Genomic DNA, 12,373 nt, shown 5'->3' with positions numbered 1-12,373 from the left:
CTAGCCAGTTGCATGCTGCCCCTGTAGGCTTGAACCAAGCTGAGCCCCTGAACATTTCCAGGCATTGATAAACATGTTAGGTTGTTGCTCAAAACACTGAAAGATCAACCTAAGCTGCTAAACACACAGAATCTAGCTCCATCCCCAATCAAATCCCTTAAATCTTCATATAAATTCTACATCCTGACCCCCTCATTGTGGAAATACCTAGGCAGAAGAACCTTTGTCTTACTTCCTTGAGGATACTCAGCAGCCTACTTTATATGTGAGTTGAATTGACCACCCTGGTATTTAGAGCTTCTTTCTTTGGAGTCCTAACCAGTCCCATCTTGGGATGGTTTGGGGCATATTCTTGTAGGAACTCCCCCGATGCCAATTTTGAGGTAATTTCAGTCCCATGTTTGGCCTAGATGAAATAAAACTAGACAAGGAAGCAATCTATCATAAGGGAAAGCTGACAAACAAAAGATCACTCCAAGAAGTGCATATAATACAACATGAAAAACACTATGTAAGAAGTATACTTAAAAGTATTAAATATTAAGGCAAGCAGGGGTGGTGATGCACATCTGTAATCTCAGCTACTTAGGAGGCTAAGCAGGAGGACCATGAGTTTGTAGTTACCTTGGACAACTTAGATGAGACCCTGCCTCAAAATTAAAAAAAAAATTAAAGATTAATAGTAATAAAACAAACTGTAATGGAAATAGGATATAATGAAACAGAACCCATAGTACTGAAGAAAAATGAATAAAACATTAAGGAGTGAAAGATATAACCATTAAAATTAAAGACTCTGTGATGTATTAAGTAGTAGATTAGACTCAGTTAAAGACAGAATTAGTGAATTGAAAGCCAGAACTGATGCACTCATTTAAAAATATCAAAAAAGTAGAAAAGTAATGAGAGAAAATATGAAGGAATAAGTTAAAAACACAGGGAAAGTATGAGACACATTAATATACATATATAATCAGAGTTCCTATGAGAGACTGAGAGAAGGGGGAAATTTTAATATTCCAATAAATAATGTTGAGAATTTTTCATAATGGAATGAAAAACATAGGTTCTCAGGTTGAAGAGTCCTGACTCAAACACACAGTGGTAAATCTGTAGAATACTAATATTCCAATAAATAATGTTGAGAATTTTTCATAATGGAATGAAAAACATAGGTTCTCAGGTTGAAGAGTCCTGACTCAAACACACAGTGGTAAATCTGTAGAATACTAGACAGACAATGAAAAATCTTAAAAGCAATAAGAAAGGAAAAAAATGCCTGTTTGTCTACAAAAATAACATCATATTAGCAGCTGACTTCTTATTAGCAACAAAAGATTAGAGATAAATGGAAAAAATATCACTGTTACTTATTAGTAGCAAAAAAATTACAGGAAAAATATCTTCAAAAGCTCAAGAGAAACTGTCATTCTGAATTCTATGGGCACTAAATTTCCATATGAAGTGTGTGAAATAATGACATTTTAAGACAAAGACTGAGAATGCTTACGACTCAAAGAGTTTCCCTGAAATGTCACAACTGAATATACTTCATAAGAAGGGAACTGAAATTACAAAGAAAAAGTGAAATGCAAGAAGAAATGGAGGGTAGAAATGAGAATGAGAATGGAATGTAAGAAGAAATGAACAGAAGACTTTATAAATATGTTAGTAAATCTATACAAGCATTGAGGTGGTGGTGAGACTTAGTGGGCATAGAAATTAGGTAAAACGAAAACAACAGATTGAAATATGAGGAATTATGGGAAAAGAAGATCAGAGTTTACATGTCCTAAGTTCCTTCTATTATTCAGGAAAAGTATGAAGACAGTGACTCACTGTAGACTTCAGTAAGAATCATTAGAAAATATAAAAAGAGGTAATCAGTAAAAAAAAAAAAAAACAGAAATAGAATGTGTAATTTCTAAATCAGCAGGGGCCAGGAGATAAATAAGTAAAATAAATATAGCCACTGATACTGGTGTTTAAATTGCTTCTTTAATGTTTAAATTGCTATTTTATAGAACAATTTGGCAACAACTAGTGAAATTTAATATGCCCCTACACTGTGACCCAGAAATTCTACTCCTATGTATTTGCCCTGGGGAAATACTCACACAAGAAGGCATGCACAGAACTGTCCATTGCAGCATTGTTTTTAATATGGACAACTGGAAATAACTAAATTCAATTAGCAAAAGAATGATAAATAAATTGTGGTCTATTCAGCAATAAAATAGTATTCATGAACTAGAGCTATGTGAAACAACATGGGTAAATGTAAATAATTGAGAAATGTATCTGCAGAAGAAAGTGTACAATGTAATACCATTCAGATAGATTTCAAAAACACAAATCAAAAGTTTAGATTGTTTGAAGATATACACATCTCAAGTAAAACTATAAAATCATAAATAGGGGGCTCCTCTGAAATAAATGTGTTTCAGTCTGTGTACATGGTTAATTGCTATCTTATTCTCTGTGCGTTCCTGCATGTTTCAAATATTTATTTTTTTCTTTTTAATGAAAGGATCTAAGCATTTAGAAATAAGGGTAAAGGAGATAAATGACTACATCAGTCCTCAGAGAGGATGATCTCCTGGGATGGGATTAGGAGGGAGGCTGAGTTCTGCATCCAGGGATTATAAGGATTAATTCAGATTATCCCCTAAGATGATCACCTGGCTGACATGCCCACCACTCCTGCCCTTCTGAGATGCATCCCTGGACCATCGCCCACCTTCCTCCCAACCTTCAAGCTTTATTCTCCTGTCTCCTAATTTCACCCTCACCCTCAACCCAGCACTAGTCTGAACATGGTTTGACCAGTTGGCTCCTGAAAATGGACTGTTTCAGGTTGGTGACCCACACTGTGGCAGCCAAGGAGAGATTAGTCCTAATACTCAAGATCAGAGCTCCCTAAGAGAGCTTGGAACCCTGGATGTCACAATTGACAATTTCTTCCCTATCCCTCCTCTCATCTGCCCAGAGGTCACAACAGTCAAGGCCAATGCTAAACTGGCCTTGCTGGCTGAGGCAGAACCAGAAGAAGCTGGGTTGGAGTGAAGAGACTTTGTGCTTCCAGATTTAGTCTCTGTCAGTCTCCTGAGCTGCAAGTTGAGTCCCCAGTGCCAGCCCCTTTCCATCCTGATAATTGCCCTGTTCCTGGAGTCTACACAGACCCTCTGCAGGAGTCTGGGTGGGCTTGTTCAACACTCTTCACCCACAGATGAATTACTTGGCCATGGGAACCTGAAGATGTATCTGTCCTCTGATGAGTAAATGACACATTCTTTGTTCATCTTTCAGAGCACCAGGGTTGGGGAGTGAGAGAAGAGAAATGGGCAGAGAAACAGGAGAAACGGGGAGAGAGAGGTGGATTTTTGGACATTGTTACTGATAGGAAATATGTAACTTTGCAAGTATGAGATCCAATGTTAAATAAAACAGAGCATTAACTGGGTAGTTGGGAGATTTATGTTTATCCATATCTTCTTTGGGCCAGGTACTTTATTATACGTTGGAGATACAAGGGTGACTAAGATAGTTTAAAACTTTTAACAGATTTGGTGGGCAGAAACCCAGAGTGATTAGTGCCACTCAGAGACAGAAAACCGGTAGGAACATCTAATGGAGAGGAGATGGAGCACCAGGGTTGTCTCTCAACAAAGGGATGAAGGATAAGCAGGAGATGTGCAGGCAAAGAAATGCTTCTTTCTTGTGGAACATGGCAAGCTTATGAGCCTAGGAGCCTGTGGAACTAAAGTCACACACAACATGTGCCCAGACCTTGGGAGTGGTTATGCAAAAAAAAAAAAAAAAGAATTAGTGAGTGTCACTGTCTTAGGAGTCTCCCACCAATTTCCTCAGTGTGCTGGGAAGCCCCGAGTCCCAAGTATAACCAACCACTTCTATCCTGAACGACAGGGAAGGCTACCTAGAGGTGACTCCCAAATGAGGGTTGATGAATAAGCAGGGGATGTGCAGACAAAGAAGAGCTTCTTTCCTGCGGAACCTGGAGAGCAAAATGCTGTACAGGTAGTCATTTCTTGAATGAATGAACGTTTAAGTAAATGAAATAAGCCCTCTGGGCTTCTACAACTCCCGTCTACATGAGCGAACATTAGTAGAGCCCACTCCCCAGCAGGACACAGCGGGGGCGTGGCTTGAAGCTCAAAGGGTTGGCAGGCCCTTGTAGAGAAGAGGCCTTGGACACCGGGCTCAAAGGCTGCTTGGGGCCTCCCCTCCTAAACCTGTGGCTGGCTCTGGCTTGGTGGGAGGCGCTGAGAAAGCAGAGAGTTCGGGGCCCAGCTATCTAGACCTCGGCTTTCCTCCTCTAGCCTTGTTACCGATCTGGGACGCAAGAGTCACCGCGCAGGGCTGGGGTCCAGGCTGGCTACGGAGGTGGGGACTTCGGCCCTGCATGGAGCAGGAGGGGACACGTCTGTGTGTTTGGAGGAAACACTCTATCCTTTCCTTTTCTGACCCAGTCACCCGACAGAACCGCGTTCTGACGTGTGGTAAGAGGGGTCCCTATGCGCAGCTGACCCGATGTGAGACCCGCCGCCAGAACCAGTGGATCCTGTCGCTCCCTCTCGGAGCAGCCTTAAGCCTAGATTAGCTCACGTCGATAGTCTGGACCCGGCCGCTCCCTGAGCTCTCTCAGGCAGGAGTGGGACACAACGGGGACCGGCGCTCACCCTCCTGTGCCCTCCGCTGCGGGGTCGCAAGCCGGGGACAGTAAGGGCTTCTGGGCGGCGGGGGCGGGGGCCTGCGTCAGGTGGCCGGGCCTGGCCCCGCCCCCTCGGCCCGCCCTCCCTCTCTGCGCACCCGGCTCGTGGTCCCGGGTCCCGCGGCTGCGGTTTCAGCTCCGGGAGGCGGCGGCGGCGGGAGCGGCCATGGAGGCGGGCGCCGGGGCCGGCGCGGGAGCCGCGGGCTGGAGCTGCCCGGGCCCAGGTCAGAGCCGCCCCTCCTTATCTCCCACCGCCCCGCTTCCTCTCCCCACTCTCCTCCAACCCAACCCCCAAGTGCTCCTGTCGCCACTGCTCCCCAGATCTCTGTCCTAAGTCTACTCCATCCCGGCCTTCACCCGGGCCCGGTCTCCATCTTTCGGCCTGAGGCTCCCTCCCCCTGACAGCTCCTCCCTGGGCGCTCGCCGTAATATCTCTTCAGCCAGATGGTTCTTCCAACCCGCAGGGACTCGAGAGTCTGCACTCCTCTGGCCCCGAAGGTTCCTGAGTGCCCGGCGAGGGTGGGGTGGTGGGGATGGAAGGAGGGGAGCGGCCCTGGCCCTTGCCCCTTAGCGCACGCCGCCCCACCTCCCTCCCCTCCGCGTGCCACCGCCCCCTTTCAGCCCCTTCCTCCCTGGCTCCTGCCTTCTCTCTCATTCTAGCCTCTAGCGTCCCTGCCCCCCAGAGTAAACAGACACACACCCTCTTTCTGTCTGTGCAAGGAAGAGGAGCCTGGAACGGCCTGGAACAGGGGTGCCGATGAGGTTGGGCAGCGCGGGTCTGGGTTCCCCACCCCATTTAGAGCATTGAGAGGTGGCTGAAGGAGGGTAATCACAGAGCAGAGCAGACTCTGGTACCTCCACTGGGACAAGTCCCGGGGCTCCCTGGGCTAGATGTCATGCCTTCTCTGTCCTCTGCATCGCAGTCCCCAGCCCCACTGCATCCCACAGTACCTCCTTTCTTCCTGCTCACAGGACCCACAGTAACCACTTTAGGCTCCTATGAGGTATCTGAGGGTTGTGAGAGGAAGAAAGGCCAACGCTGGGGGTCCCTGGAACGTCGTGGGATGCAAGCCATGGAAGGTGAGTCTTCCCAAAAGGCTTTCTGTCCCTTTACCCTCCTCCCCCAGTTCCTATCCCTCCCTCTTCCTCCCTCTGACCCTAGAGCTCTGAGCCGGGACACAGCCCTTCCCTCAGCTCACCTCTGGCCCCTCCTCATTCGCTGCTGAGCTCCAGTCCTCCCCAGGGTTCAGGCTTTGATGGAAGTTCAGGATACATCCCTTTGGGGCCCTAATCGCCCAGCTAACCAGGTTGTATGTCCTGGGGGAGCTGCCAGATAGAGAAAGAGGCCTCGTTGGACAGAGCTTTGAAGCAGGCTTTCGGCAGGGGGTTTGTTCTCACTGCCTGACGACCCAGATCCCAAGCTGTCTCTTATTTTAAAAAGCAAGGACATGAGCATGTGAATTGTCTTTCTGGGGCCACCACCATTAACTTCTAATGGAAGTCTTGTGTTTGGTTCTCTATAGAATATCTTCCTTCCTGAAACACAGAGCCTAAAGGGTGAGGCCAACTTCTCAACATGCATGCATCCCCACCACACCCTTCTGACTTGGCAGTTGCTGCCAACACATTTCTCAGGACTTCCTATGAAGTGTCCCCAATAAGCCTCTCTACTTATTCAATGTGGACAGCTCTGCTCCCTCTGAGGGGCTCAGATGACACAAGTGTCCCAGATGAAGCTTAGGCAGCTGATATTAGAGAAAGTAAGACAAAAGATTCAGAATTTCAAAGCAAAGCAGACATTTCCCACACAGACAAGATTTGCTATATACAGGAACTGCATTGCAGTAAAGGAGGGGGTGCTCACCAATCAGAGGCTGGGGACCAGCACCAAACCCCAGTTTTTTTATGCATTAAGATGCCAGACTTTCTTTTAAATGGAAGTACATAAGAGTTTCCTTGAAAACCTCCTGGGTCAGTAGGGGAGCGGGAACCTCATGACACCCAGCAGGAAAAAGCCACATGGACCTTTTAGAAAATTCCAAAAATATATTTGTTAACATACATTTGAAAGAGCCCCAATATTTTTGCAAAAAGAGACTTGGAATTGTTTCATTCCAATGTTTTCTTTCTCTACCCACCAACAGTCAATGCTTTCTTATTATGGAAGGGCTAATGTCTTACAAGCCATCTGGGTAATTTTTTAACCTTCTACAAACCCTCAAACTAACTCATCAGCCTGATGGTTTGGCAGTGTCAGAATCCTTCTTGACTACTTGGCCCACTTCCAGACCACCAAGCTAGAAGAACCAGGCATTCCTATGCAAACTTTGTAAGAATAACCAAACATTCCTATGTCCTTTGTTCACATGGTCAAAGTTCACCCAACAGTAGGCTGCTCCATTAGCTTAATGGCAGTGGAAGGGGGCCACCAAGTGTGATCTTGGACCAGAAAAGACTTTAGAGAGGATGCTTCCAAACTTGGCCCTTACACCTGAGGACTCATCATGAATATGGTGAGGTCCTGTCCAGGGGCTCCTTAGGGGATACCAGATGAAATTATTCTACCATCTTGGTCCTGGGTGGAGGGTTTTGGAGGGCCCTGGAAAGACTGTGGATAGGAAGTTCCACTGACTCCCTGGTGGGATGTCTCTCCTAGGGGAGGTATTACTCCCAGCTCTCTATGAGGAGGAAGAGGAAGAAGAAGAGGAGGAAGAGGTAGAAGAAGAAGAACAAGTACAGAAAAGTGGCAGTGTGGGCTCCCTGTCACTGGGCAAGCACCGGGGCCTAAGCCTCACAGAAACAGAGCTGGAGGAGCTGAGGGCACAGGTGCTCCAGCTGGTGGCAGAGCTCGAGGAGACCCGTGAGCTGGCAGGGCAGCATGAGGATGACTCCCTGGAGCTGCAAGGTGAGCCCTTGTGATGCAGGGCGGAGCAGGGATGGTTGGACCCAAAGGCTCTGTGCTTCCCAGCTGACACCCCCTTTCACTGCAGGGCTCCTGGAGGATGAACGGCTGGCCAGTGCCCAGCAGGCAGAAGTGTTCACCAAGCAGATCCAGCAGCTCCAAGGTAACACCCTGATTGTGACAGTGGAGAGGTGACCATCTAAATTGCTACCCAATTACCTTTATCCTAGGGGCTTGCTGAAGCATAGAAGACAAGAATAACCTAAAGCAATACTTTCAATTCATTTTTCTTTCAATTCATTTCATTGTCTCTCCATTCTTCTCTTTCCTGAATTTTTTTCTTTGTATCTCTTCCTGGCTCTTCTGTTCTCCTTCTTCCTTCTTCTCCTTCTCCTTTTCCTTCTTCTTTGTACAGGGAATTGAACCCAGTGGCATTTAACCTCTGAGCCACATCCCAGCCCCTTTCTTTTTAAAAATATTTTTTTTAGTTGTAGATGGACATAATACATTTATTTATTTATTTATTTTTATGTGTTGTTGAGGATCACACTCAGAGCCTCATATGTACTACTGCTGAGCCACAACCACAGTCCCCCTAGCCTCTTTCTTATAGAGACAGGGTCTCACTTAGGGCCTTGCTAAATTGCTGAAGCTGGCTTTGAACTCATTATCTTCTTGTCTCAGCTTCCTGAGCTGCTGGGATTATAGCATGAGGCTCAGCACCTGGCTCTTCCCTTTCTTGCCCTCCAACCTCATATATTTTTTCAGGTTCACTCCTTTCTCTTCTCAGCCTTCTCCCTCACATCATATCCCTTGTCCTTTGTTCACCTGGTCAGTGCCAGGGGTGAGTGATCAAGGCTGAATTCCAAACCAAATGCCTTTTTCTGGTCCCTCCAGGGACACCATGGAAGGAGCAGGGAACCAATAAGAAGTGGCCTGACAGTGTACCATGCATCTTTAAGGGAAACAAATGAGAGTGTTTTTCTGGCTCCTTAGGACCTGAGCTTGTAGCTCCCACAAACCTCTCTTCCAACACCCACGTCCCTTTGTCTCTGGAAAAGCAGCAAGGCAGGAGTCCCATATTCCACTGCAGTACCCAATAAAGAGGCAGTTTTGGTAACTTTTTTGGTCTTCCAGAAGGTTTTGGGGGAGCTGCCCTAGAAAACAGTAGGGACTCTCTGGGGAGAACTGAGATCAAGCCAAATGAAAGTATAAATGAAGAAAAAAGGAAGTCCAGAAAGCTGGCCTAGAGAGAAGCAAGCAAAGCTATAAGAGAAGCTGGGTGTGGTGGTGCATACCTATAATCCCAGTGATTTGGGAGACTAAGGCAGGAGGATCACAAGTTCAAGGCCAGCCTTAGCAACTTGGACCCTTGGCAACTTAGTGAGACCCTGTCTCTAATTTTTTTTAAAAAATTAAAAAGGTATAGAAGAGGGAAAGAGAAGGAGACAGAAGATATAAGCAAAGGGAGATGCAGGAAATGTGGCAACAAAGAGAAGAAAAATGGCAAATGTGTCCCACAGGTGGTCTTGGTTCCCCTTTGGGTCCAGCTCTCTCACAAATTTTGTGATCTGGGGAAGGTCACTGAGATTCAGTTTCTTATCTGTAAAATGGCACTGATTAATTTGCTTATCAACTATTTATTGACAGCTTTTATATTTGAAAGGCCAGCTATGAACAGGACAGACAAAATCTCTATTGAAGAGTAAGTTCTAATGGAGAAAGGAAGAAAACATAAGTATGGGAGTCAATAAATGTTATGAACATAACAATATGATACACAGAGAAGGGATAAGATAGGAGTTTATTTTAGCTAGGGTGGTTTGAAAAGTCCTTTTTGAAAAGGTGACATTTGAGCTGAATCATGAGTAGGATCCAGCCTTTCAAGATCTGAGGGAAAGGCACACCAGGCAGAAGGAACAGCAACTGCAAAGGATCAGAGGTGAGAATAAGTTTCATGTGTTTGAGAGATAGAACAAAGGACCTGGTGGCTTGAGTGAAGTATATGTGGGGGATCTTGGTAAGGTTAAATTCTGGTTAGCAGGTGGAGGCCAGATTACAGGGAGTCTTGTAGACTAGCAGAGAGGTCTGGCTTTCATTTTAAGTGTACTAGAAAGCCATGGGAAAGTGTTAGACAGGGTTGGGGTGATATAATCTTCTGTACATTTTTTAAAGAGCACTTGGCCACTGATGGAAACTGGATAGAAAGAAAGGGTGTTGAAACAGTGAGTCTGATCAGGAAGTTATTGCAGTTGCCCAACTAGAGGTGATGGTTGCTTGGATTAGGGCTTCAGAAATATATTTTGAAGGTGAAGTCCTTAGGACTTGCTGATGAATTGGATGGAGGATAATAAACATGAAAGATGAGTTTACCTAGAGAAACTGGTTGAGTGGTGGCATCATTTATTGGGACAAGAAAAACTTGGCAAGGAACAAATTTGGGGAATAGGGGAACCATTTAGGTTTTCTACCTGATGAGTTTGAAATGGCTATAGATATTCAAATAAGTATGTTAAGGAGGCCACTAGATATACGAATCCAAGACCAGAAGAGAAATTGGGGCTGAAGATAGAGATTTGGTACTTATCAGTATAGCATATACAATATAATCCATACAGTCACATGGAGATAACCATAAGTCACATGGAGAAATACCAGAGGAGGAGAGAGAAGGGTCCAATTTGCAGACACTCCAGTATTTAGGACTCCTATTGAAGGAGAAATGAACAAGAGACTGTGGCAGGAGATTCCTGAAACACTGTCATGCCCTGGAAGCCAAGAGCAGAAAATGCTTCAAAGAGAGAATGATCCACTGGGTCAAAAGTTGCTAAGGCAAGTGAGATGACCCTTGGAGTTAGGGAGATGGAGAATCTGAAACATTTCAGTGCAGATCAGTGCTGACTGGATTGGAGTTGAAGAGGAAATAGGAGGTCAGGTAGAAAAAGTGAGTACAGATCACTTTGTTGGGCATTTTGAAGAGAATCAAGGCAAGGAGAAATGGGGTCAAAGGAGAGTTGTTTTGTTTTTATAAGGTAGGAAATGCTAGATCATTTTTTTTTTTTGAAGGAAAAGATCCTCTAGATCCAAAAAAAGTAGTAGCCATAGCTTGTAGAAATGGAGCGTTCTTTCTTTCCAACAGACGAGAAGTTAAGAGAAGCTGAACTACCAGGGAAAACAGTACTCTAGACAGTTTCGGTCCTTACCAGGATTGTTCCCAGGATTTACAGGATCACCAAGATCTCGACCAAGGAAGGGTCCCAGCCTGGATGGCCGCCCCGCGCCCCGCGCCCCGCGCCCCGCGCCCCGCGCCCCGCGCCCCGCGCCCCGCGCCCCGCGCCCCGCGCCCCGCGCCCCGCGCCCCGCGCCCCGCGCCCCGCGCCCCGCGCCCCGCGCCCCGCGCCCCGCGCCCCGCGCCCCGCGCCCCGCGCCCCGCGCCCCGCGCCCCGCGCCCCGCGCCCCGCCTCCCGCTGGAGGGAACCTGAGACGGTCTGCGCGCACGCGCGTTGCCCGTTTCCGTCGAGAGGGGGCGCGCGCGGCCTCAGAGGCAGCTGGTGTTAAGAGGCGGTTCGGGCCGCCACAGCCCCTCCGGGGGCCCGACCCCGGCCGGCGGCGGGAGGCCCCCCAGGGAGACCTCTTGGGGGGGGGGCATTGAGATGGAGGCCATAACCAGTGAGTGAGAATCAACTTGTTTACCCTGCAGCCCAACTCCTGGGCCCTTGGCCTCACCCGAGGGTAACAGCTCCACATTCAACTGGCACCAGCACTTTGGAACCCAGCTGGGCCTTTCCAACTCCCAACTTTCGGATGGGCCCCGTCCCGCGGGCCTGCAAGCCCCGCCCCGCCCCGTTCCACACATTCATTCGGCCTAGGAGCTGGGACTGCTGAAGAGTACTGAAAGGAGATTTGAACCCTGTTGTCAAGGGCATATTAGGGAGTGGAGGTTGGTCCGCCCCTACAGGAAGCCCACCTCAGGCTGTAGAGCCTTTATCCTAATGACCATGTACTCATGCATCTTCCCGTCTAGGCTGAGCCCGGAGATGGAACTCTATGCTATTCAGTAGTAGGGATGGAGGAAGGACTTTCTTCCTTTAAAATAGGAAGTCACACCTGGGACAGTGGCACAAGACTGTAAATTCAACGACTTGGAAGGCTGAGGCAAGAGAAGCACAAATTCGAGCCTCGTTAACTTGGCAAGGCCCCAAGCAATTTAGGGAGACGCTGTCTTAAAATTGAAAGGTCTGGGAATGTAGCTCAGTGGTTTAGTGTCCCTGGGTCCAAGCCCCAATACCTCCTTCCGCCACACACATACAAAAAATGTCAAGTAGGAGTCAGAGAACTTAAGTGGACATACTTGGTCTTGGTACAGTTCATTAGCTAATACTTGTTCAATAGACCAGGAAGAGGAGACAGCTAGGAAAAAAAAAAAAAAGTGACCAGAACAGCACATATGAGTTCACAAGCCTAGGGCAGGGCAGTAGACCTTCCCCTGAGATGCCTGGTCCCTTCAGCCTCTATATCTGCAGTATGCCCAAATTTGTCATTAGTTATTCGTCTTAGTTATCTCTCCACTCCTTTCTTTTTTTTAAGATAAGTTCTCACCATGTTTCCCAGGCTAGTCTTGAACTCCTGGGTTCAAGTGATCTTTCTACTTCAGCCTCCCAGATTCTTGGACTGCAGCTAGGCCATCACACCCTAAATTTGCCTTTAAAATGTCTAGGTTCTCAAGCTTAACGGGGCAT

The 12,373-nt window shown here is 47.1% G+C and overlaps 1 protein-coding gene across 20 annotated transcripts in view; it reads left to right on the top strand.

Moving 5' to 3' along the window:
- The first annotated feature begins 4,206 nt into the window (after positions 1 to 4,206).
- Positions 4,207 to 12,373, top strand: part of Ccdc136 (coiled-coil domain containing 136) — a 28,855-nt gene continuing 20,688 nt past the window's right edge. For 6 of the 20 annotated variants that reach the window (XM_021722415.3, XM_078040263.1, XM_078040264.1 and 3 more), the window contains exons 1-4: positions 4,209 to 4,520; positions 5,705 to 5,812; positions 7,389 to 7,637; positions 7,723 to 7,797. In XM_021722415.3, the coding sequence (XP_021578090.3) occupies positions 4,424 to 4,520; positions 5,705 to 5,812; positions 7,389 to 7,637; positions 7,723 to 7,797 (529 nt within the window). In that variant the 5' untranslated portion in view covers positions 4,209 to 4,423. The other 14 variants (XM_078040265.1, XM_078040259.1, XM_021722410.3 and 11 more) reach the window with 10 other exon arrangements.

Source organism: Ictidomys tridecemlineatus, chromosome 2, assembly GCF_052094955.1.
Source record: "Ictidomys tridecemlineatus isolate mIctTri1 chromosome 2, mIctTri1.hap1, whole genome shotgun sequence".
Taxonomy (NCBI): Eukaryota; Metazoa; Chordata; class Mammalia; order Rodentia; family Sciuridae; genus Ictidomys; species Ictidomys tridecemlineatus.
The sequence above is the reverse complement of the archived record's forward strand: the minus strand, read 5'-3'. Positions and strand labels throughout refer to the sequence as shown.